At 40.4% G+C, this 26,854-nt stretch overlaps 1 protein-coding gene across 15 annotated transcripts in view; it reads left to right on the forward strand.

Moving 5' to 3' along the window:
* Window positions 1-26,854, forward strand: part of CDC42BPA (CDC42 binding protein kinase alpha) — a 338,602-nt gene that overhangs the window by 160,277 nt on the left and 151,471 nt on the right. For all 15 annotated transcript variants that reach the window (XM_047703785.1, XM_047703770.1, XM_047703777.1 and 12 more), the window contains exons 7-10: window positions 3,141-3,341; window positions 5,084-5,332; window positions 7,191-7,270; window positions 9,317-9,483. In XM_047703785.1, the coding sequence (XP_047559741.1) occupies window positions 3,141-3,341; window positions 5,084-5,332; window positions 7,191-7,270; window positions 9,317-9,483 (697 nt within the window). The remainder of the gene's footprint in view (window positions 1-3,140; window positions 3,342-5,083; window positions 5,333-7,190; window positions 7,271-9,316; window positions 9,484-26,854) is intronic.

Consider the following 26,854-nt stretch of genomic DNA (forward strand, 5'->3'; position numbering starts at 1 on the left):
AAATGCAAATCAAAGATACTACCTCACACTCATTAAGTGGCTTAATTTCTTTTTTAAATTAATTAATTTAATTTAAATGTTAAAAAATTTAAAATCCCACAATAAAACAAAATAAGAAGTGTTGGTGAAGGTATGAAAAAATTGGAGCACCTGTACTCTGTTGGTAGTAAAGTGTAAAACGCTCTAGCCACTCTGAAAAACAGTATGGCAGTTCTTCAGAAAATTAAAAAATAGAATTATTGTATGACCCAGCACTTCTACTTAGGGATATATACTTCAGAGAATTGAAATCAGGGACTCAAAGAGGTATTTGTACACCACATTCATAGTATCCACAATGTCCAAGAGATTTAAGTAACCAAGGTATCTATCAGCAGATGGGTGGATAAAGGAAATGTGGTATTTAAGTACAATGGAAAATTATTCAGGCTTAAAAAGAAGGAAATTTTAACACATGATACAACATGGATAAGCCTTGAAAATGTTAAGTGATTTAAGCCAGACACAAAATGTCAAATACTGTATTATTTCATGGCTATGAGGCACCTAGGGTAGTCAGACTTAGAGATAGAAAGTACAGTGGTGGTTGTCAGGGCCCAGGATGGGGCGGGAGGTGGGCAGGGGGCAGTTAGTGCTTAATGGATACCAAGTTTCAGTTTTGCAAGATGAAAAGAGTTCTGGAGAAGGACAGTGGCGACTGTTGCACCACAGCGTGAATGTGCTTCATGCCAATGGAGTGCATGCTTGGAAAGGGTTCAAATGGTAAATTTCATGCTACAGGTATTTTACCACAATTAAAAATAATGATTAAAAAGTAAGTAAAAAATAAAGATGAGAGAACAAGAAACTTCATCCACTTGGATCCTAATTGTTCCCTCGGTAACACATTACTGTTTTCTGGTATTTTAGTTCCACCTGATTTTCCACCTTTAAATAGTTGTTCCCTCCTCCTCTGACAACCTGTTTCTCCTCTTTTTCCTACTCCTCCTCATCCCCTTCCTCTTTGTCACTATTTTATCCAATTAATGACTGTATGTATGTTAAAGTTTAGTAATACCTTTGCTCACAATTGCTTCTACTACCACATTCTTCCACATTAGTTAAACTTCTTGTTTCCTGAAGTGTGTCCTTATGTTTATCTGGAAGAGTGTGTACATGGAAATTCACTTACTCTTTGTGTGAAAATACCTGTATTTAACCCCCATTCATGTATCATAATTAGGTGACAGTTATTTTGTCTTGTCACTTTGAAGATTCAATTCCATTTTCTTCTCACTGCTGTGTCAGTACCAATAATTCAGCTGCAGTCTGCTGGTTATTCCTTGGTAGGCAGTCTCTCTATATTCTTTACTGTTTTGAAGATGTCTTTGCCTTTGGTACTCTGCAGTTTAACTGCAGTGTGGATAGAAATGGATCTGGTTTTATTTTTTCATATCTTTTACCTGTTCACTTTTTATTTTTTTTATTTCAAGACTAGCTTTTTGGTTTTGTGGGTTTTTTTTTTCCTATTTCTAGAACTTCATTTCATTTTTTTTTCATTTCTCCTATGATTTTTATATTTTAAATTTTTAATCATTTTAAAACATACTTCATGTAGCTTCATGTAGAATTAATAATTGTCAGGGGTCTAATTATATTGCTTTGATTTCTGATTTTTTTTTGGGGGGGGTAATGGACTGTTTCCTCATTTAGTTTGTATTTTTGGACCATGAGCTCATCTTCAGTGGGCTTTTATGTGTGCGAATTATATGCAGCGAGGTTTGATCATGTGTCCTGTAAAGTAGTGAATTTTGAATAGTAGTAGTTTTGAATTTGTTATGCCAAATTTTGGGGGTGCACCTTATCAGGTGCCATTATTTTTGCCAGTTCCTTGGCTTGAGGACTTCTGGATCCCAGAAGCACTATGATTTAGAATACCCACTGCTGGGACTATGTGGCTGAAAGTGATGAATTTTGGGAGGAGCAATTTTTCTTCACATTTCAGCCACAATCAATACGGACAAAGTCTCTTTCTCTGAGTGGCAGATTTTCGTAATTCACCTTTTTACTTACCCTCTAGAGTAAAGGCTATTATTATAGGGGGTGGCCTCTTGCTTCAAACCTCACATAAGCTGAGGACTGTCCCCTCGTCCTCATGGATATATTAAAATCCAAGTATCTAGAAAATGAAAACCAACATTCCCCAGCCCCAGTCCTGCTATAATGCTCATTGCTCTGGTTCTCAAACACTTCTTGATAACCAGCCCCTAAGAATTTCTTTTTTCTCTAAGGGCTCATTTATATATTTATTAAAAAAATGGTTGTTGTATTTTATCTAGTATTTTTAAGAGTTTGCAGTGCAGGAGTTTTCAAGTTACCTTATCTCAGTATTACCAAAGAGGAAGTCTATTCTAAGGATTACTTAAGAATGATATTTTTATTTAGAAAATCCAGAATATTAACCATTATTCTACCTTGAGAATATTCTTTTTTGATATACTTCTTTAAAACATACAAAGAAACAATTTTATTTCAGAGTACCTTGCAAGATGCATGCCCAAGATCATTTATATTGATTATTTTCTCATTTACATCTAACTTCCCATAATTACATGCGTAACTGTTTTTCTCCACTGGGACTTTATTTTTTGAAGAATATGTTTCAAACCCCTTTGTAATTTTTTAAATTAATAGGTAGTTTGCAGTACATTGTTAATAATTGTTTTAAAATAATTTCTGGGTTGCTCATAAGTATTGGCCTGTTTTTTTCAGGCTATATTTTCCTTTTGACAAATGTAGAGTTTTCCTAGTTCCATTATTTATAGGAATGTGTTGGTTAGATAATATCAATAATAAGAATGTTCTGTATAAATACCCAGTTTGTTTTTAATGGCTGTGATGTTCAAATCCTATCGTTACCCTAAATGTAGCCAATGAAGTACCATCAATAATAAAGATTCTATAGTATTGTGAAATCTGGAGGACTGTTAGTGTGGAGATTATATACAATTGAACTTATACGTACAAGGAGGCTAAATTCAGGTAATGACAAAGTTGTAGTTTTGAAATGATGTCTTGTGTATGTGAGTAAGTGTAAATATTTTTTAATTAATTATTGTTTCTAATATAGTAGATTACTAAAAATGTGGGAACTTCCTCAGGTCCAGTCCTCAGTGGCTGTTGGAACTCCAGATTATATCTCTCCTGAAATCCTTCAAGCCATGGAAGATGGGAAAGGGAGATATGGACCTGAATGTGACTGGTGGTCTCTGGGGGTCTGTATGTACGAAATGCTTTATGGAGAAACACCATTTTATGCAGAATCTCTGGTGGAGACATATGGAAAAATCATGAATCATAAAGTTAGTATATTTTACTATTTTTTCAATTCAATGTGGTAAATGATACAATAAATTTGAAGTGATGTGATAGTTAAAAAAATATTTTTTTAAAAACAAGAACATTCTAATTTCTATGCTAATAGGGGACCTGACAAACGTGAATAATCAAAATCCATTAATTTACATAAAATTATTAGTTCTTACCTTCTCCTGTATTTTATTAGAAATGCTAGTAAATAGGAAATTGGTCTCTTCTGTAGAATAATGAAGTGGGTAAGCAGATAATTTATATCCTTACTACTATAAGTACTCATGACTAGAATGCATTTAAAAAATTCTCATCCTTAGCCATCATAAATTAAAAGCAAATCAAAATAAAACTGAGATATCCTTTTTCCCCCTGGCAAAGATGAAAAGAAAAATTCTACTCTGTACTGTGAATAACCCAGTAAGATGGGTATTGTTGGACATTGTCAATAGGAACTGATGTAACCTTTCTGTCAACAAAACTGTAAATAAGCATCTAGAGCCTTGAAAAGGGTTAGAACTTTGGATTGAGCAACTTCAGGTTTAGGAATCTGCCCTAAGGAAGTACTCAGTTGAACCAAGATATATGTGTGAGGATACCTGTTCCGGTCTTCTTTAGGATCAGTGCAGTGAAAAGAGTCCAGATTCACCACAGGAGCAAAGTAATGGAGCCTTAATCCATTTAGTTCCCGATGAGATAGAAATAAATTGTAATAAAGAGAGGAGGGTTCTGATTGATCGATTTCAGAAGACTGTGAGCTGCTGCAACACCTGGAATAGGAACGTCCCATAAAAGGGGGGTGAGACAGTTATGATCAGTTGCTTCATGTATGTATCAGTCCCTTGATGCTCTTCTGCCTGGCTGCAAGGATAATCTGCCAAATAGTCATGAGTCAGAAGACAGGGGACAGCTAGCTACCGCGTTGTAAAGAGCACGTAAATCATTTCAGAGAGAAATCAGTGAGAGGTGGGGGCTCCGAGCCGGATTCTGGAGTCAGGCCGCTCTTCCAAAAGCTCTTCGGTTTACTAGTCGTGTGACTAGGAGTGACTGGCTTGAACTCCCTGGGGCTTTGGGTCTCTTCTGCAAAACCAGGATAATAGTGGCACCTGCCTTCAAGGATTGCTGTGAGGATTATAGGCATTAAGTGAACAAAGAGTTTCCATGAGTGTCAAGTGCATGGTCCGTTCTTCACAGGTGTTTACTGTTGTTACTTAATGCTTGGTTTGTGGCATATATGAACATCATGAGTCATATACACTCTACTGAAATTTTGAGTCAGTCTTCTTTGAATAAGTTCTCTTCATTCTGATAGCAGTTTAAGGTATTTTAGCATTCAGTATATTCTTTCTACGATGCATGTGTGAGTGACTAAGTCACATATAAAATTAAAAGTTCATTTAGAACAATGCTCTTTTCTTTTGTAGTATGAGTACTTTGTGCCAGTGTACACTTATTAGACATTTTTTAAAAATTTTATTTACTTATTAGACAGAGATCAAAAGTAGGCAGAGAGGCAGGCAGAGAGGGGGGGGAAGCAGGCTCCCTGCTAAGCAGAGAGCCCGATGCGAGGCTTGATCCCAGGATCCTGGGATCATGACTTGAGCCAAAGTAGAGGCTTTAACCCACTGAGCCACCCAGGCGCCCCCACTTATTAGACATTTTTAAAAGAAAATGCATTTTTAAGAAAGTAAATGTTAATCTGATTTATGTTTTGTTCCTATTATTCTGTGTCTAGGAGAGGTTTCAGTTTCCAGCTCAAGTGACCGATGTGTCTGAAAATGCTAAGGATCTTATTCGAAGACTCATTTGCAGCAGAGAGCACCGACTTGGTCAAAATGGAATAGAAGACTTTAAGAAACACCCTTTTTTCAATGGAATTGATTGGGATAATATTCGAAACTGTGAAGCACCTTATATTCCAGAAGTTAGTAGCCCAACAGATACATCGAATTTTGATGTGGATGATGATTGTTTAAAGAATTCTGTAAGTATGACATTGCAAAGAAGCTCTTTTTAATGTGGTTATGAAGCAATTTTATGGACCTCCTTATCAATTACTAGACAGTTATCGTGGCTTCTAGTATTTATTTTCTCATACATTGAGAAATTGAGAGAGTTCACTGAGGTGAACATGTTTGTTTATGACAAGGAGCAAAATTAAACTTCATGTATTTACCAATTAGATCAGTTATGCCATGAGGTTTCCTAGGAAGAGGGGAAATTAGATGCTTAGAAAAGTGGATTTCATGATGGCAGAGTGAGAGTTTGGCAAATCTCTCCTTAAAAAGCTCCATGATACTGGACAAATTGTCAAAAACAACCATTTTGGGGCTTGACAACTCAACCCAAGGGAAATAAATTGAGAAGCATTTATTCATGAGAAACTGAACTTTGGTCAAAAACTGTCCCACCCCATTCCTTCAGCCTGGTTGGGGCTGTCGAGCTGCTGGCAGGAGGCTGACTTGATTTAGAGAGCTCCCATGCCCAGTGGTGTGGCCACTAAAAGTAGTAAATTGGTAGGAAGGGAAGTGGGGAAAATTCTATAGCCTTGCTATCCTGAGGTTGTAGGCTCCTCGGGGCTGGTGGCAGACTAGCAGAGTCACCAAACACTGGACCACTATTAGCTTGTGGGCTGACATAGGTCGTCAACCTCTGCTCTACACCTTTAGGTTACATTGTTACAATTTAGGACAATAAGAACATAAAATTTTATAGATGTTGCCCTTTTAGCCTTCTTAATTTGAGCTTTATTTTTTTTCCATTATTTTATTTCTTATGGTTTTAATTCTGCACTAAAAATTTGTATATTGATTATCTATCACTGTTCACTGTTCAGTAAGTGGCATGTGCAAGGCAGGTAAAGATTTCTTCTTCTTTCTCCAGACCTCCAAAAAAAAAATTAAATGGATTTTCCTCATCAGTTTTTTATTATAAGAATTATATTTACTGTAAACAGAAATTTGCATCTTTCCAAATTAAATACATAGTACAGTCGATTCTGATTATGGTAGTTATATGTTCTGTAAAGTTCCTGTGTGTGCTGCAGTTGTGAATATTGAACCGTTATTCCTAGGGGGAAATACAGGGGTAGGTTCTTTTGAGCCTCTGGTCATTTCATTCAACCAGTCAGTATGTAACCTTGTTTTATGTATGTTTCTCTTTAAAGAAACCTTATTGAATACATATATTGTTGATTAATTCACAGCAAGTTCACAGCCAACAGCAGTGTAACTTGGGCCTGAGCAAAGCTTCTCTAACACAAATACGTATTTGTCAGGCACATCGCAGCTGTCTTGCTTAGAAACCATCGAGATGGCTGTTCTGCGCTATGCGTGGAGGACATTTTAAACAACATAGTCACCCATAAAAAGCAGAAAAATCTGAAAGACATGGCACATGCAGACCTTGGAAGGAGTACTTTTTGTCGTATCAGAGCTGAAACAAGAAGGCAGAGCGTCTCCTTGTTCAGTCCCAGCTGGAAACTTGGGCATCAGGCAGCTCAAAAAAATGTTTTTGTTCTGCATGTGTCTGCTAGTGATTGCAGAAGCACTGTGAATATTGATTTTGGGTTACAAATAATTTTTAGCGATGAGGCAGATCTGCACGTATGCATACATGAATAATCACTCTCAATGTCAGACTTTCCATCTGGAGTTTAATTTTATTAGAATATTACAGTGGCAGTGCTCATGTCTGGATTCTAGATCACTGCACATCTGCACCAGACTTAATCTGTGTTTCTAAATCGAACAGCCACGTATTTCCTATTGATCGTTAATATTATAGGCCAACCTACAGATCACAGTTATTTATTTCTTACCAGATGTGTTTTCCTCCTTCAGGAAACGATGCCCCCACCCACACATACTGCATTTTCTGGCCACCACCTGCCATTTGTTGGTTTCACATATACTAGTAGCTGGTAAGTTGGAAAAGTTAACATAATTTGGACAACTTAAAGCAAATTAAGATAAATTTAAGAAATATGTAAGAAAGCCTTGTAAGTCAAAACAGTTTTTAAATAGAGGCCGAAGCTACTGCTTGACAAAGTTAGATGTTCTGTAACGAGTAGAACATAGGAGAACCTTGGGTCATTTTGGAGGAGAAATGGAGCTCACAGTGTTCCTGTTGGCACTGGGGCAGGAATCGAAGAGTCTTTTGCATTAGCAAATACACTCCAGGTGCCAAGTGCCAGCACCAGCCACCTTAGCCCTGTTTTCATGGACCGCTTCCCTGTCCTCCTTCCCTGGTGTAAGCAGAGTTATGATTGTCATCAATCCTTGTGTGCCCTCCCTCAGGTCCTTGACTGCCTCCCGGTCTCCTGCATGGTTCTGCTGAGTTGACATCATCATTACAGTTCAAGTTTCTGCTCAGACCCATGCAGTTCAGTGTCCAGAGAAAAGCACCTGACCATTCTCACTGGTCTCACTTTCCATGGTCATGATTACCAACCTCTAGGACCCTTCTTGTACCTGTGCCCGCTCTTCTGCTCTCCCTTGATGAGCTCATTTAACCTTGCACGGAGAGATCGAGGAAGGCAGCTTTCACATGCTCCTCTGCATGGTCCTGCCTGCCTGCCTCTGGCCCCAAGCACTCACCTGTGCATGCAGACGCACAGTAGGGGCTCCCAGTCAGTCCTGGCTTGTGTGTCTCCTCTCAGGCTGGGCATCATAGCTCCTTCCCATCATAGCACTGCCGTCTCTTACCTTCCAGGCCGCTTTCCTGACTTCTCACCTTTCTGGCCAGTCCTTCTCTGTCTCTACAGCTGAGGCCTTCTGATCTCATCTCTCTGGGCCCCACAGCTTCGTCTTGGGACCCTTTCCACTGATACTGTGGTGCACTCCCAGATATTTGCTGGTGATGCCTGAATGTGAGACCCTTCTGCTCTCTCCTGCTTAAAACCCACCCAACCACCTACCTCAAATGTTCATAATCTCGTCTCTTAGATTTCTCTGAACCTGTCTGACTGGTCCTGCTAGAAGATAAGTCTATAAGGGAACGTGTCATTCCCTTATATTCCTCAGCCTTGAAATTGTGACTTCCTGGCAAATTGTCTTCTGCAGCATCACTCCTGGCGTGATACTTGGTGATTGTAAAATGCACTCGGCAAACCTCTTACTGTTTAGGACCCATCCCCGCAGTCTCCCAACTCCAGCAGCTCATATCTTAATCAAAACCAACATTCTTACAAGACCCTGCATGACTGGCTCACTTTCTCTTTCCTACGACTTTTAACCTTGCTGATTTTGCTCCAGTCACACATGGCTCTCTTCTGGCCTGGGACCATGCCAGACCTGTTCCTGCCTCAGGCTCTTGCACTTGTGTTCCATCTGCTTGGAATGTCCCGTGTCCCCCACCCCCTGCTACTCCCTCTGGACTTTATTGGGAGTTCCGCCCTGAGTGATAACCTCCTGGCCACTTTATCTAGATTTCTACTTCTTCCCCCTCAGTACTCCCCCCCACCCTTTCCTTATTTTGTCCTTAGTATTCAGCACTGCTTAATGCCCTAAATATTTTACTTATCTCATATGTTTGTGTCTCCATCATGAGAACAGAAGCAAGTGGCGATTTTGCTCCCTACTAAATGTTCAACACTTCAAGTATTTTTCATTAAATTATATTGAATTAAAGGAAGCATTTCACTTTTGAATCCAAATTCTGATGAAGAGGACCATGGTGTGTGCTTTTGACTACTGTTTCACTTACGTGGTTACCTTGTGTTCAGTAAACATCATTTTATAATGTGTGGTTATTGAAATGCAAGATAATTTGGACTATTTATTAATTTTAAAAAATACTTCTAAAAAATGGTCTGTGTTGAGATTTGCACATAATGTGTTCTCCTGTCACCCTACACAGTTAACTGTAGCTAGATGCCGCAATCCGTGTTTTAAGTAGACAGCTGCAGAAGGCTCTGTTTCTTGAGACGTTCTTTTCTGCGTGAACTCATGTTTTTATGTTTCTTCAGCGTTCTTTCCGATCGGAGCTGTTTACGGGTCACAGGTGGTCCCGCATCCCTGGACCTTGACGTCAGTGTCCAGAGGACTCTCGACAACAATCTGGCGACCGAGGCGTATGAGAGGAGGATCAAACGCCTTGAACAGGAAAAACTTGAGCTGAGTAGAAAACTTCAAGGTAAATATATGTTAATGATGGTACCTTTTCTTTTGGAGTTGGACTCAGTTTGAAGAACTGTTGATTATGAGGGGCCATTTTATCTTGAAAAGAAATTTCTGGAAAAAATCCAGTTGAAGGGGCGCCTGGGTGGCTCAGTGGGTTAAGCCTCTGCCTTCGGCTCAGGTCTTGATCCCGGGGTCCTGGGATTGAGCCCCACGTCGGGCTCTCTGCTCAGTAGGGAGCCTGCTTTCCCCTCTCTCTCTGCCTGCCTCTCTGCCTACTTGTGATCTCTCTCTCTCTGTCAAATAAATAAATAAAATCTTTGAAAAAAAATCCAGTTGAAGACTCATGCGGAAAACAGAATAATACTGTTTATGTAGACTCATGACCTTAACAGTATGACCCGGCATAGCTTTCATTTCCCCACAGGTACATATGTGCGCACATGAACTCTTCTGGGGAGAAGGAGATGGGGCTGCTCCTGGGAAAGGAGCCGTTCCTATCCCAGTGTAGCCCTGGGGATCACTGTCCTATTTCCTCAGCCTTGAAATTGTGACTTCCTGGCAAACTATCTTCTGCTGCATCACTCCTGGCGTGATACTTGGTGATTGTAAAATGCACTGGGCAAACCTCTTACTGTTCTGACTTCTCTTGGTCTCTTGATTCTTACATGTCCAAGGATCTTGTCTTCTGCTCTACCTTACCCGCTCCTGTCTTGAGACTACAGTATCCAGAATTCTTTATTAATCTCAATTTCTTTTTTCTTAAGTCTTCTTTTCTTTTTAAGGTTTTATTTATTTGTCAGAGAGAGAGCGCGCACACAAGCAGGGGTAACAGCAGGCAGAAGGAGAAGCAGGCTCCCTGCTAAGCAGGGAGCCCGATGTGGGGTTTGATCCCAGATCCTGGGATCATGACCTGAGCCGAAGGTAGATGTTTAACCGACTGAGCCACCCAGGCACCTCTAATCTCAGCTTCAGGCAGACTCTGCATTATCTCCTGTTCGTAGTAGGCTAGTTCACTCCCTCGGGTGACTCCTGCATTCCTTCTGTCCCACTGGTACCTGGAGCTCTGTCCCCCTCACCCTGTGTCCTCCATCCTTCCGTGGTCAGTTGTAATCAGACCCTTACTTGTATACTCACATTCTTGCTCTGACTTCTGTCTGTCACACTCCCTTGCCAGAACCCCAGCCCTGTTGACCTGCATTCTGTCTGCGACTATGTGAGTGAAGGTAACAGTCTTAGGACAGGCAGGTGCCAACTGATCCCACTTGAGATTCAGGAGGATGGATCTTGAGTCCCATCTCAGTGAGTGCTGCCCAGCCGTCCTGCTTCCCAGGCTGCGGCTTCTCACCTGTCAGCATCTGACCCAGTTGAGGATCCCCCCCCCCGCCCCCCGCAACAGCTCTTTCTTCTTTTGTCTTCTGGGACACTTGAATCTCCTGGTTTTCTTTTTCTTCATAAACCAGTTATTCTGTCTCGCTTCCTGGGTTCTCCTGAACTCTTTGGCTTGTGCATGTCGGGGTCCCCCACAGCAGTTCAGGCTCTTAGGTGTTCAGAACCACAACCTTCCAGGCATCTTTAAGCCCTCTCCTTCTGTCACACCTCCCATCTCACCCGTCAGCAAACCCGGGCAGCTCTGGTGCCAGAGAAGATCCAGAGTCCAGCCCCCACACTGGGGCCATCACCCGTTCACACCACCGCCACCATCACCCACCTTCTTGTAACCGCTTTCTAGCTGCTTTCCCTGCCTTACCTCGCCCCCACGTCCCCCACCGTTCCTTCTGTTTCTAGCCTCCCTGGGCTGTTCTTTCCACGAATCAGGCATGTCCCCACCTCAGGGTCTTTGCATTAGCTGTTGCCCTGCCTTAAATTTTCTTCTTTTGGTGTTCCATGACTCCTTCCCTTACCTCCTTCAGGTCTTTATTTGAGTGTTACCTTGAAACGAGGCCTTCCTGACCGCTCTGTTTAAAACGTAATCTTGCTTTACCTCCAGCACTTACTCTCCCTCTTTCCTCCTTTATTTTCTCCAGAGCAAAGGACAAAACGTATGATTTATTTTACTTCCTCCTTTTGTGAATGAAGGAATGTATGAATAAATGATCAAAAAACTTGTAACTCTTAAGAGTGAAAGAAGTAAGTTTTACAACAACAAAGTTTTGCTGTTACGCTCTTATAGGCCCCGTGGAGAAAAAACTGCAGACACCAATAAAACAGACTGATTGTATTTTTCAATAACTTGCTAAGATCTCTGCATGTGGATTACTACTTCTTTGTGTTGAAAGTTGTTAGTTTTGACTTTTTAATGCAATATATTTACCATATATCATTGTATAAATTTACTATGTACACCTTGTTAATTCCGTACATTTATTTACTGTAGTAAGATTGTTGTAGTGACGTTTGGTACTTCTGGCGCGTGCGTAATTACAGTACAGCATTGTAATCTGTGTTTATGACACTGTGCATTAGTTCTCTGTGACTTATTTACTACTTGTTGCGAGTTGGTACCCTTAAACCACATCACTCTCATGTGCCCACTCCTGCCCCATCCCCTGCTAACCACAGTGTTACTCTCTGTTTTTCACAAGTTTGACTTTTTAATTTTTTTAAATTTAATTTTATTTTTTCTGTATTCCAGGATTCGTTGTTTATGCACCATACCCAGTGCTCCATGCAGTACATGCCCTCCTTTGCACCCACCACCGGGCTCAGCCATCCACCCACTCCCCTCCCCTCCAAAACCCTAAGTTTGTTTCTCAAGAGTCCACAGTCTCTCATGGTTTGTCTCCCTCTCTAACTTCCCCCAATTCACTTTTCCTCTCCTTCTCCTAATGTCCTCCATGTTACTCCTTATGCTCCACAAGTAAGTGAAACCACATGATAATTGACTCTCTCTGCTTGACTTCTTTCACTCAGCATCGTCTCCTGGAGAGGATGTGAGGAAAGGGGAACGTTCCTCTTACGCTATTGGTGGGAATGCAAGTTGGTGCAGCCACCTTGGAAAACAGTGTGGAGATTCCTCAAGAAATTAAAAATAGAGCTACCCAATGACCCTGCCATTGCACTACTGGGTATTTACCCCAAAGATACTGATGTAATAGGATTGACTGTTTTAGATCTCACATGTAAGTGAGGTCCTGCAGTTCTTGTCTTTCTCTGACTGACTGAGCATCCACCATCCTTACTGTCACAAACGGCAGGAGACTCTCCTTGCTCAGGGCTGAATAACATTCCATTGTGTACTTATACCCCATCTTTTTTAACCATTCATCCATTGATGAGACTTTAGGTTGTTACCATATCTTGGTTATTGTGAATAATGCTTCAGTTAACATGAGAGTGCACGTATCTCTTCAAAATCCCACTTTCATGTCCTTTGAGTCTATAACCAGGTGTGGAATTGCTGGATGGTCTGCCAGGTGGATTTTTAATTTTTTGGAGGAAAAAATTAAAATAATGTTTTCACTTGTGCTTGGACCAGTTTACATTTCCTCCAACTGTATTCCCTTTTCAATCCATCTCCGTCAGCACCTACTGTCTCTTGTTGTCTTCTTGATAGCCATTCTGACAGTGTGAGCATCATGACATTGTGGTTTTGATTTGCATTTCCCTGATGATGGGTGATGGTAAGCATATTTTCATGTGCCTGTTGGCCATTTTGAAGTACTCTTCGGAAAAGCATCAATTTAGTTCTTCTGCCCATTTTTATTTTTATTTTATTTTATTTTATTTATTTTTTTTTTAAAGATTTTATTTTATTTTTTTGACAGAGAGAGATCACAAGTAGATAGAGAGGCAGGCAGAGAGAGAGAGAGAGAGGGAAGCAGGCTCCCTGCTGAGCAGAGAGCCCGATGCGGGCCTCGATCCCAGGACCCTGAGATCATGACCTGAGCTGAAGGCAGCGGCTTAACCCACTGAGCCACCCAGGCACCCCGACTTCTGCCCATTTTTAAATTGGATTGTTTTTTGTCATTAAGTTGTACAAGTTCCTTGTATATTTTGAATATTATTAGCTCCTTATCCAATATATCGCTTACAAAAGTTTTCTCCCATTCTGTAGGTTGCCTTTTCATTTTGCTAGTTGTTTCTTTTGCCCTCTGAAGGGAGCTTTGAGTTTCATGTAGTTCCATTTGTTGATTTTAGCTTTTGGTGTTTGTGCTTTTGGCATCATATCCAAAATATCATTGCCAAGACCAATGTCTGGGAGCTTCTAACCTATGTGTTCTCGAAGTCTTGCTGTCAGGTCTTATGTTTAAGTCTTTGATCTCTTTTGAGTTGATTTTTGTAAGTGGCCTGAGAAGAGCCCATTTTCATTGTTCTGCATGTGTTTCTCCAGTTTTCCCAGAACCATTTGTTGGAGAGACTATCTTTTCTCCATTGGGTGTTTTTGGCTCCCTTGTTGAATATTAGTTGACCATCTATGCCAGCATTTCATCCTGGGCTGTTTTGTTCTGCTGCTCTGTGTGTCTGTTTTTGTACCAGTAAGATGTTGTTTTTATTACTGTAGCTTTGTAGTATAGTTATTAGGAAGTGTGATGCTGCTAGCTTTGTTCTTTTTGTCGGGACTCCTCTGTCTCTCAGGGTCTTTTGTGATCCCACAACAAATTTTAAGATTGTTTCTTCTATTTCTGTGAAGAATCACTTGGGTGTTTTGATGAATATTATGTTAAATCTGTAACATGGCTTTGGGTATTATAAATGTTTTAATGATATTAATTCTTCTGATCTGTCAACATGCAATAGTTTTCCATTTGTTTCATCTTAAATTTCTTTCAGCAAAATCCTACAGTTTGTATTGTACAGATCTTTCCCTTACTGGGCTAAATTTTTCCCGAGTATTTTGTTGTTTTTGATGCTACTGTGAACAGGATAGTTTTCTTTCTTTTTCAGATGTTTCATCATGACTGTAAAGGAAAACAATAGAGTGATATGTGTTGATTTTGAATCCTGCAACTTTACTGAATTTGTGAATCAGTTCCAACAGTTATCTTGGTTTGCTCTTTGGGATTTCCTATATATAAAATCATATCAACAAATAGGACTAATATTATTTACTTCTTTCTCATTTGACAGTCTTTTATTTCTTTGTCTTGCCTGACTTCTCTAGCTAGGACTTCCAGTACTATATTGATAGGAGTGGAGAGAGTGGGCATCCTTCTCTTATTCCTGATTTTAGAGGAAAAGCTTTCAGTTTTTCTCCATTAAATGTGAGGTTAGCTTTCAGTTTGTTGCAAGTGGCATTTATTTTGTTGAGCTATGTTCCTTTTATATCCAGTCTGCAAAGGGTTTTTATTATGAAAGGATGTTGCATTTTTTTCAGATGCTTTTATTGTGTCTATTGAGGTGATCATGTGATTTTTAGCTTTCATTTTATTGGGGTGATATATTACATTTATTGATTTGCATATGTTGGACCATCCTTGCATCCCAGGGATAAATCCTGTTTTTCCTGGTATATAATCCTATGAATGTGTTCTCGAATTCAGCATGTTAATATTTTATTAATGAGAATGTTTGTATCTATACTCACCAGGAATATTGGTCTACAGTTTTCTTGTGGTTGTCTTTTCTTGTTTTGGTATAAAGGTAATACTGGCCTTATTGAATGAGTCTGAAAGTGTTATCTCCTCCTTATTATTTTGAATAGGTTGAAGAGGATTGTTAATTTTTCTTAAAATGTTTGGTCGAATTCACCAGTGCAGCTGTCAGTTCCTAAGGATTTCTGTATTGGGAGGTTTTTGATTACTGATTCAATCTCATTACTCGTTATTGGTCTGTTCAGACTTTGTTTCTTCCCGATTCAGTCTTGGTGGGTTGTGTGTTTCTTTTTTTTTTTTTTTAAAGATTTTATTTATTTATTTGACAGAGAGAAATCACAAGTAGGCAGAGAGGCAGGCAGAGAGAGAGGAGGAAGCAGGCTCCCTGCTGAGCAGAAAGCCCGATGTGGGGCTTGAACCCAGGATCTGGGATCATGACCTGAGCCGAAGGCAGTGGCTTAACCCACTGAGCCACCCAGGCGCCCCAAGGGTTGTGTGTTTCTAAAAGTGTATCCATCTCTTCTAGGTTATGTAATTTCCTGGCCTATGATTGTTCATAGTTGTCCGTTATGATCTTTATATATTTTGGTAGTATCAGTTGTAATGTCTCATTTTAAATTTTATTCTAGTCTCTTTTTTCTTTAATTTTCTTTAAGATTTTATTTATTTGACACAGAGAGAGAGAGAGACAGTGTGCACAAGCAGGGGGAGCAGCAGAAGCAGAGGGAGAAGCAGGCTCTCCACTGAGCAGGGGGCCTGATGCAGGACTCGATCCCAGGACCCTGGGACCATGACCTGAGCCGAAGGCAGACGCTTAAATGACTGAGCCACCCAGGCACCCTCTTCTTTTTTTGTTAGTGTAAATAAAGCTTTGTCAGTGTGGTTTATCTTTTCAAAGAACCAATTCTTAGGGTTTTTTTTTATCTTTTCTGTTTTTCTGGTCTCTTTCATTTGTTTTTGCTCTGAACCTTATTTTTTCTTCTCATTTGCTAACTTTGGGGTTAATTTGTTCTTTTTCTAAAGGTCTTTGAAATATAAGTTAGGTTATTTGAAATCTTTCTAATTTCTTAATATGTACATTTGTTGGTATAAACTTTCTCTCAGAGCTGCTTAATCCATCCATTCCACAAATTTGATGTGTTGCATTTTCATTTTTCATTTGTTTTGAGAAAATTTTTTATTTCTTTTTATTTCTTCTTTGACCCAGTGGTTGTTTAAAATTATTTAATTTCCACATATTTGTAGATCTTCTCACTTTCCTCTTGATTTCTAATTTCATACCATCCTGGTCAGAAAAGATAGTAGAATTTCTTCTTAAATTTTCTAACATTTGTTTTGTGTCCTATCATAGGATCTGTCCTGGGGAATGTCCTGTGTGTTCTTGTGAAGTGTGTGTATTTTGCTTCTGGTAGATGGAATGTTCTGTAATGTCTGTTTAAAGTCCATTTGTTCCAAAGTTGGGTTCGATTGCAACATTCCTTTGCAGATTTTCTGTCTAGACGGTTCATCTGTTGCTGCTAGTGCAGTAGTGAAGCCACCACCATTATTGTACTGTCTGCTTCTTCTTTAAGATCTGTTAGTATTTGCTGAATATATTCCAGTGCTTGCGTGTCAGGACTGTACATATTTACAATTATTATATCTTCTTAATGTATTGACCCCCTTTATCATTATGTAATGATCTTTATCTCATTTCCATTTCTGGCCTGAAGCCTATTTTATCTGATGTAAGTATGGCTATCCCCACTTTGTTTTGGTTTTCACTTGCTTGGATGCTTGAAATATTATCTTCCATCCTTTCACTTTTAGCCTGTGTGTATCTTCCAAGCTCATGAGTCTCCTTTAAGCAGCATATACTAGGGTCTTGTTTTTTTGTTTTTTATTTTTAGAGAGAAAGAGTGTGCATTTGCACAAGCAAGGGGAGTGGAAGGGTAGAAGGAGAGAATCTAGAGTAGGTACCATGCCCAGCTTGTGGCTCCATCTCATGACCTGAACCAAAATCAAGAGTCCAGTGCTTAACCATCTCAACCACTCAGATGCCCCTTGTTCTTGTTTTTGTTTTGTTTTTAATCCATCCAGCCATTCTGTGCCCTTTTTATTAGTGATGTCAATCCATTTATGTTTAGAGTGATTATTGATATTTAAGCACTTACTACTGCCATTTTTTTTTTAAGATTTTATTTGTTTATTTGACAGAGAGAGATCACAAGTAGACAGAGAGGCAGGCAGAGAAAGAGAGAGAGAGAGAGGGAAGCAGGCTCCCCGCTGAGCAGAGAGCCTGATCCGGGACTCGATCCCAGGACCCTGAGATCATGACCTGAGCCGAAGGCAGCGGCCCAACCCACTGAGCCACCCAGGCGCCCTACTACTGCCATTTTTATCTCATGCCTCCTGGTTATTTTGTCTCTCTATTGTTTCTTTTATTTTTTTTAAAGATTTTATTTATTTATTTGAGAGAAAGAAAGAGATAGAGATGGCAAGAGAAAGCACAAGCGGGGAGGGAGAGGGAGAAGCAGACTTCCCACTGAGCCGGGAGCCCAATGTGGCGCTTGATCCCAGAACCCTGGGATCATGACCTGAGCCAAAGGCAGACACTCAATTGACTGAGCCGCCTAGGTGCCCCTCCATTGTTTCTTTTAACTTTTGTTTCTCTCTACCTTCTGGTTGGTGATTTTCCATGATAATGTGCTCCTTCTTCCCCTTTATTGATTGATTGATTATGTTATGTTAGTCACCATATAGTACATCATCAGTTTTTGATATACTGTTCCATGATTCATTGTTTGCATATAATACACAGTGCTCCATGCACTGTGCCCTCCTTAATACCCATCACCAGGCTCACCCATTTCTCTATCCCTCTCCCTTCTAAAACCCTAACTTTGTTTTCCAGAGTCCATAGTCATCTCTTATGGTTCATCTCCCATTTTATTTCTCCCCCTTCATGTTTCTCTTCCTTCTCCTAATGTCCTCCATGTTCTTCCTTATGTTCCACAAATAAGTGAAACCATATCATAATTGACTTTCTCTGTTTGACTTATTTCACTCAGCATAATCTCCAGTCCCATCCAGGTTGATGCAACAGTTGTGTATTCATCCTTTCTGATGGCTGAGTAATTCCATTGTGTATATGGACCACGTTGTCTTTATCCATTCATCTGTTGAAGGCCATCTTGGCTCTTTTCACAGTTAGGCTATTGTGGACATTGCTGCTATTAACATAGGGGTACAGATGGCCCTTCTTTTCACTTTATCTGTATCTTTGGGATAAATACCCAGTAGTACAATTCCTGGGTCATAGGATAGCTCTATTTTTTATTTTTTGAGGAACCTCCATACTGTTTTCCAAAGTGGCTGCACCAGTTTGCATTCCCACCAACAGTGTGAGAGGGCTCCCCTTTCTCCGTGACTTCTCTAACATTTGTTGTTTCGTGCCTTGTCGATTTTTGCCAGTCTAACTGGTGTAGGGTCTTATCTCCATTTAGTTTTGATTTGAATCTCCCTGATGGCTAATGATGATAAACACATTTTCTGTGTCTGTTAGCCATTTGTATGTCTTATTTGGAGAAGTGTCTGTTCATCTCTTCTGCCCATTTTTTGACACAGTTATCTGTTTTTTTGGGTGTTGAATTTGAGGAGTTATTTATAGATCTTGGATATCAGCCCTTTGTCTGTAGTGTCATTTGCAAATATCTTCTCCCATTCTGTGGATTGCCTCTTTGTTTTGTTGACTGTTTCCTTTGCTGTGCAGAAGCGTTTTATCTGAATGAAGTCCCAAAAGCTCATTTTCACTTTTGTTTCCCTTGTCTTTGGAGATGTGTGTCTTGAAAGAAGTTGCTGTGGCCGATATCAAAGAGCTTTATGCCTATGTTCTCCTCTAGGATTCTGATAGCTTTCTGTCTCACATTGAGGTCTTTCATCCATTTAGAGTTTATCTTTGTGTGTTGTGTAAGAGAATGTCCACTTTCATTCTTCTGTAGATAGCTGTCCAATTTTCCCAACACCATTTATTCAAGAGACTTTTTTCCATTGGGTATTTTTTCTTGCTTTGTCAAAGATTAGTTGACCAGAGATTTGAGAGTCCATATCTGGGCTCTCTCCTCTTTTCCACTGGTCTATGTGTCTGTTTTTGTGCCAATACCATGCTGTCTTGGTGATCACAGCTTTTTAACATAGCTTGAAATCAGGCAATGTGATACCCCTAGCTTTGTTTTTCTTTCTCAACATTTCCATAGCAATTTGGGGTCTTTCTGGTTTCATACAAATTTTGGGATTGTTTATTCCAGCGCTTTGAAAAATGCTGTTGGTATTTTGATCAGGATGGCATTGAAAGTATAGATTGCTCTGGGCAATATAGATATGTTAATTCAACAAACATATGTTCAAAAACAATGTTTATTCTTCAGATCCATGAGCATGGAATGCTTTTCCATCTTTTTGTGTCTTCTTCAATTTCTTTCATGAGTGTTTTGTAGTTCCTAGAGTATAGATCCTTTACCTCTTTGGTTAGGTTTATTCCCAGGTATCTTATGGTTTTTCTTGCTATTGTAAATGAAATTGATTCTCTAATTTCCCTTTCCACAGTTTCACTGTTCGTGTATAAGAAAGCAACTGATTTCTGTGCATTGATTTTGTATCCTGCCACATTAACGAATTGCTGTATGAGTTCTAGTAATTTGGGGATGGAGACTTTCCAGTTTTCCACATAGAGTATCACACCATCTGTGAAGATGCCAATTTGAATACCTTTTATTTCTTTTTGCTGTCTGACTGCTTTTGCTAGGACTTCTGGTACTGTGTTGAACAGTAGTGGTGGAAGTGGGCATCCTTGTCCTATTCCTGAACTCATTGGGAAGGCTCTCAGCTTTTCCCCATTGCGAATGATATTCGCTGTGGGTTTTTCATGTATAGATTTTATGAAGTTGAGGAATGTTCCCTCTGTCCCTGTTTTCTGAAGAGTTTTAATCAGAAACGGATGCTGTATTTTGTCAGGTGCTTTTTCTGCATCAATTGAGAGGACCATGTGGTTCTTGTCTCTTTTCTTATTTATGTGCTCTACTGCATTGATTTGCAAATGTTGAACCACCCTTTGCAACCCAGGGATAAATCTCACCTGTTCATGGTGGATAATGTTTTTAATATATTGTTGGATTCTGTTAGCTAGGATCTTGTTGAAAATCTTGGCATCCATATTCATCAGGGATACTGGTCTGAAATTCTCCTTTTTGATGGGGTTTTTGCCTGGTTTGGGGATCAGGGTAATGTTGGCTTCGTAAAAAGAGTCTGGAAGTTTTCCTTCTGTTTCTATTTTTTTAAATAGCTTCAGGAGAATAGGTATTATTTCTTCTTTGAATGTTTCGTAGAATTCCCCAGGGAATCCTTCAGGCCCTGCCTGGACACTTGTTTTTTTCAGAGGTTTTTGATCACTGCTTCAGTCTTGTTACTGGTTATGAGTCTATTCACGTTGTCAATTTCTTCCTGTTTCCATCTTGGTGGTTTCTAGGTTTCTAGGAATGCATCCATTTCTTCCATATTGTTTAATTTATTATCATATAGCTGTTGAAAATAATGTCTGATAATTGTATTTATTTCTTTGCTATTAGTTGTGATCCCTCCCCTTTCATTCATCATTTTGTTATTTGGGTCCTTTCTCTTGTGGCCAGTGGTTTATTGATCTTATTAATTCTTTTAAAGAAGCAGCTTCTAATTTCATTAATGTGTTCTACTGTATTTGTGGTTTCTAATTCATTGATCTTTGCTCTAATCTTAATTATTTCCCTTCTTGTGTGTGGGTTAGGGTTAATATGTTGTTGATTCTCCAGATCTTTAAGGTGTAAAGATAGTTTGTGTATTTGCTATTTTTTATTGTTTTGAGTGAGGCTTGGATGGCTAGGTATTCCCCCCCAACCCCCGTAGGACCGCCTTTGCCTTATCTCATAGGTATTGGATTGATGTGTCTTTGTTCTCACTGATTTCCATGAATTGACTTAAGTTCTTTGATTTCCTGATTGAGCCAAACATTCTTTTTTTTTTTTTTTTTAAGATTTTATTTATTTATTTGAAAGAGAGAGAGGGAACACAAGCAGGGCGGGGTGAGAGGGAGAAGCAGGCTTCCCGCTGAGCAGGGAGCCCAATGCGGGGCTCCATCCCAGGACCCCAGGATCATGACCTGAGCCAAAGGCAGACGCTTAACGACTGAGCCACTCAGGCACCCCTGACCCAAACATTTTCGAGCAGGAGGGTCTTTAGCTTCCAAGTGTTTGACTCTCTTCCAATCTTTTTCTTATGCTTGAGTTCCAGTTTCAAAGCATTGTGGTCTGAAAATATGCAGGGAATCATCTCAGTCTTTTGGAATCGGTTGAGACCTGATTTGTGATCCAGTATGTGGTCTATTCTGGAGCAAGTTCCATGTGTGCTCAAGAAGAATGAATATTCTGTTGTTTTAGGGTGGAATGTTCTGTATATATCTATGAGGTCCATCTGGTCCAGTGTGTCATTCAAAGCTCTTGTTTCTTTGTTGATCTTCTGCTTAGTTGCTCTGTCTGTTGCTGAGAGTGGAGCGTTAAGGCCTCCTACAGTTATTGTATTATTATCATTATGTCTCTTTATTTTGGTTAACAGTTGGCTTACATAGTTGGCTGCTCCCCTCTTGGGGGCATAAATATTTACAATTGTTAGATCTTCTTGGTGGATAGACCCTTTCAGAATGATTTAGTGTCCTTCTGTATCTCTGACTACAGTCTTTAACTTAAAATCTAATTTTACTGATATGAGAATTGTTACCCAGCTTTCTTTTGAGGCCTGTTGACATGAAAGATGCTTCTCTACCCCTTCACTTTCAGTCTGGATGTATCTTTGGTTCCAAATATGTCTCTTGTAGATAGTAGTCTTTTTATCCAGTCTGCAACCCTGTGCTGTTTTATGGGAGCATTTAGGCCATTCATGTTGAGAGTGATTATTGTTAAGATTTTATTATCATCATGTTGCCTATGAAGTCCTTGTTTCTATTGTTTGTCTCTGTGTATCTCTGTTCTGAATCACTCTTGGGGTCTTTCTCCTCTTATAGAACCCCTCTTAATATTTTTTGCAGGACCAGCTTGGTGGTCATGTGTTCTTTTAGTCTCTCCTGGCCCTGGAAGCTTCTTACTTCTCCATCTATTCTGAATGACAGCCTTGCTGGATAAAGAATTCTTGGCTGCATGTTCTTCTCATTTAATACCCTAAATATGTCTTGCCAGCCCTTTCTGGCATGCCATGTCTCTGTGGATAGGCTTGACGTTATTCTGATGTTCTTCCCTTTCTATGTAACGAATCTCTTCCCCCTAACTGCCCTTGAAATGGTTTCCTTGGTTCTAAGATTTGTGAGTTTTACTATTACATACCTGGGCATTGACCTACCCTCCTTGATCTTGGGGGATATCCTCTCTGCCTCTAGGACATGATTGCTTGTGTCATTCTCCAGATTGGGGAAGTTCTCAGCTATGATTTGATCAAATATATCTTCTAGTCCTCTCTCTCTCTCCACCCCCTCAGGGATCCCAATAATTCTGACATTGAACGTTTCATGGCATCATTTATTTATCTAATTCTGTTTTCATGGATTTTAGGCTGTTTGTTCCAGGCATCCTCCGGATCCTTCCTTTCTGTCAGTTTGCCTTCAAGATCACTAACTTGTTCTTCTACCTCATTTACCCCGAGTGTTAGTGTATCTAGATTAGATTGTATCTCATTGATAGCATTTTTAAGTTCTGCCAAATCTGCTGTCACTTCTGCCCTTAACAAATCTATGTTGCCATTAATAGTTTTCTCCAGCCTGACTTTTGTCTTCATAACTGCTACTTTGAAGTCTGTTTCTGACATCTTGCTTTAAATCCATATCTATTAGATCTGCTGGAGAGTCCCTTGTCTCTGGATCCTTTCTTTGTTGGGAATTCCTCCAGCTTGTCATTTTGTTGAGTTGTGGTTGAGGGGTTGTACAGCCGGAAATATCAACCACTGTCCTTGCAAGGTGCACCCTGGGATGTTTCTGAACATTTGGAAGTCACCACCAAAAAGAAGAAAAAAAAAATCCCAACCAAAATGAGCCCCAAGAGTAAGATTTTTTTTTTAAGATTTTTTTTATTTATTTGACAGAGATCACAAGTAGGCAGAGAGGCAGGCAGAGAAAGAGGGGGAAGCAGGCTCCCCTCTGAGCAGGGAGCCTGATGTGGGGCTCGATCCCAGGACCCTGAGATCATGACCTGAGCCGAAGGCAGAAGCTTTAACCCACTGAGCCACCCAGGAGACCCCTGCCCCACAAGAGTAAGATTTATAAAGTATAACACCAAAAACAAACAAACAGATAAAAAGACCGACAAAAGAAAAAGAAAACCCAAATAAAAATAATGGGTGGGGGAGGTGACGGGAAGGTGATTATAATCCATTGATGTGGGCGAGGAAAGTTATTTCAGTTTTTCCTGGGTATATCTTTTTATCTTTGTTTGAGAGCTCAACTTTACAGAGATATGGGGAAATTAAAACTGGTGTATACATATATAAAGGTAGTATTGAGTCGTGGGAAAAAGGACTACATTGAAGCTTATATCTATATATATTTTAAAAAGGAAAAAAGTATATGTATGTAAAAGTTCGAGGTAAAAAGTTACTATGGAGTATGTCGTATTAAACATCTAGTTGAACCAAGAAGTAGGTTTAAAAACAAAAGAAAACAAGAATCATGAGAAAGAATTAAAAAAAGAGAGAGATAAAAGTTGTATCCAAGAAATATACAGGCTGTGAGGCAATACCAGGAGCTAAATATACTGTTTTCTCCTGGTGTTGGCATTTGACAGTTTCATTGGGACCCTGTGGTTGTTGTCCTCTTGTTCTTTTGGGTTGTCTTCCAGGGGAGGGGCCTGCCTGCACTGTTTTGCAGTTAACCCTGCTTGGGTGGAGCTGCCCCACCCCATATCAAGGGGCTTGGCTCCATGTAAACCAGTTTATCGGGTTTTTGGACTGTGGAGGCTTTTGTTCTCTGGCCGCTTTTCACCCCTTTTCGATGGAGGGAGTCAGAGCAAAGTAAACTGTCTGCACCCCGACCTCTGCTTCAGAGAGAGGCTTCAGTCTTTTTTTGAGTCCTCCAGAAGACAGACTCCCTCTCTGCAAGCTCCGTTGAACACTGCAGCCTCCTACAGGCGGTTTGTGCCCCGGCGACCCTCTCAGTGGTAGCCCTAGGCCCCCGCTTATCTCTGACCCCCCCCCATGCCACCAAACCCACAGCGATACTGGTCCAGGTGAGCCCGCCTCCAGTGGCTGCTATTCTGGGGACCGTGGGCTCCAGTCCAAGCCAGGTCCTCTCAGGCGTGGCAGCAGGGCTGCCAGTCGCAGAGACCTCTGACTGAAGTTCGCACCAGGTCCTCTCAGGTGGGAGGGGTACGGGGAGCAGGCGGGTGGGTGCTACAGCCTTCCTGGAACCATGGGCATAGATCTGTGCCTGCAGCCCTCCGTCCCAGCAATTGTCCCTTAAGCCTCTTTGTTCTGTTTGAGTGCTGTTACCAGTCCCTTCCCCTCTCACGCCACCAGTCTCCAATCTATTGCTGGTCCCCAAGCACATGGCACTTTCGTATTGGGGTATTACTTTCCAGTGGCTTGCTTCTGGTGGCTCCCTTCCCCTTCTGTGTATCTTCCAAAATCTTTCTGCACAATCCCAACTCCGTCTTTTGTACCTCTTGACTGATGATCCTCTGCCCCTGTAGAGATCCAGACGTGTATGATCTTACATCTCAGGCTGATTTCATGGGTGTTCAGAGTGCTCTGGTAGATATCCAGCACAGTCAGAGGGCTGGTTGAAGTAGGGTCTCCTACTGCTCTACCATCTTGCCCCCCTCCTCATCTTCTCATCTTTAAATGGATGGTTGCATTTGTCTGAATGGGTAAGGGAAGTCCTCCTCCCGTTTTCGTGTTTTGTGTCTCTGCTCTTGATTTTTGCCATGTGGTGAGAATGACTTTAGCATAAAATGTCTCCTGGGTAAACTCGTCCTTTCTCTGCTGAAAACAACTTACATTCGGTCACCTATAAGGGTTCCATCCTTTAAGACACCCCTTTCAGGGACACCTGGGTGGCTCAGTCGTTAACTGTCTGCCTTCGGCTCAGGTCATGATCCCAGGGTCCTTGGATCGAATCCCACATCAGGCTCCTTGCTCAGCTGGAAGCCTGCTTCTTCCTCTACCTCTGCCTGCCTATGCTCTCTCTCTCTCTCTCTCTCTCTCTCTGACAAATAAATAAAATCTTAAAAAAAAAAAGATTCCCTTTTTATATTCCTGGTGTCACAAATTATCTTTATTGTTACGAATTTTTAACCAAGTTGTAGCAGTTATAGTTTTTGTTTGTTTGTTTTTTAAAGATTTTATTTATTTGAGAGAGAGAGCATGAGAGGGGTGAGGGGCAGAGGGAGAACCCGACTCCCTGCTGAGCAGAGGGCCCGATGTGGGACTTGATCCTGGGACTCCAGGATTATGACCTGAGTCGAAGGCAGTTGCTTTACAAACTGAGCCACCCAGGTGCCCAGTTATAGTTATTTTTAATGCCCCTTTCCCTTAACATTTATGCTACATTTAAATATGTAACGCTATTCTGAAAGAGTTACAGTACTCTAATTCTGAATGTCTGTTTATCATCTTAATCAGAATTTTTTGTGCTTTCATTTTTTTCATTTCAGTTTTAAGAGCTCTTTTCAACAAGGCCGGTCTGGTGGTGGTAAACTTCCCCAGTTACGGTTTATTTTGGAAAGCCTTTATCTCTCCTTCATATCGGAGGGATAGCTTTGCTGGATAGAATATGTTTGGCTGGGGGGTTTTATCTCTCAGTACTTTGGATATATCATTCCACTCTCCTGGTCTGTAGTTTTTCCTGGGATATCTGCTGAAACCATCATGGGTGGAGGTCACCTCCTTTTCCCCCTGGTTGCCTTTAAAATTCTTTTATCATTGACTCTTGACAGTTTCATTATAAGGTATATTAGTGAAGGTCTTTTTACATTGAGATGGGAAGGTGTTCTTTTTGGCTGTGTGGACGTACATGTCCAGCTGTCTCCCCAGTTTGGGGAAGTTCTCAAGAATTATTTCTTTAAACTACCAGTCAGCCATGGTGTCCCCATTTTCCTTAGGTTTTCTTGTCTAATGGAGTATGATAACTCTTGTAGCATTTTTCACTTCTTAAAAATCTCCAATCTCTCTCCTCTCTCACCAGAATCATTTCTAGATTCCTACCTTCCAAATTGCGTGTTCTCTCTTCCATCTGATCTGCAGCTTCCAATGCTTTCTAGTGCACTCTTTATCTCATATACTGAGTCCTTCAGCTTCAAAATTTTTGTTTGCTTTTGTCATAATTTCAACCTCTTTGATTAATTTTATTCCTGAATTCATTGAATTGCCCTTCTGAGTTTTCTTGTAGCTCATTGAATTTCTTCATAACTGCTATTTTGAATCTTTTATCAGTGAGAACACAGTGTTTTGTGTTTTTGAGTTTGGTTGGATAGGCCTTTTCCTTTTGTGAAACCCCATTACTCTGATTTTTTTCATAGTGTATCATGAAGTGAACCTCTGCTATCATATTTGTAATAGCAAACACCTGTCCTGCTTAGGTAAGGTTTTGTTTCCTTGGATTCTAAGGGTTAGGCGGGTGGTCAGTCAGAAGCCTTTCTTTTGTTGTCCAGAAGGTGGTGCTGTAGCACAAGTTTTTGGTGCTCTAACCGGGAATGGAGCTAAGACAAGGCTGGTTTGCAGTTTTCTTGGGACTCAACCTACATTTGGTTTCAAATATCACAAAGGGAGATCTACACAGAGCCTGGCTAGGGTTCTCTCTTCCTCATTCCG

Source organism: Lutra lutra, chromosome 15 (assembly GCF_902655055.1).
Source record: "Lutra lutra chromosome 15, mLutLut1.2, whole genome shotgun sequence".
Taxonomy (NCBI): Eukaryota; Metazoa; Chordata; class Mammalia; order Carnivora; family Mustelidae; genus Lutra; species Lutra lutra.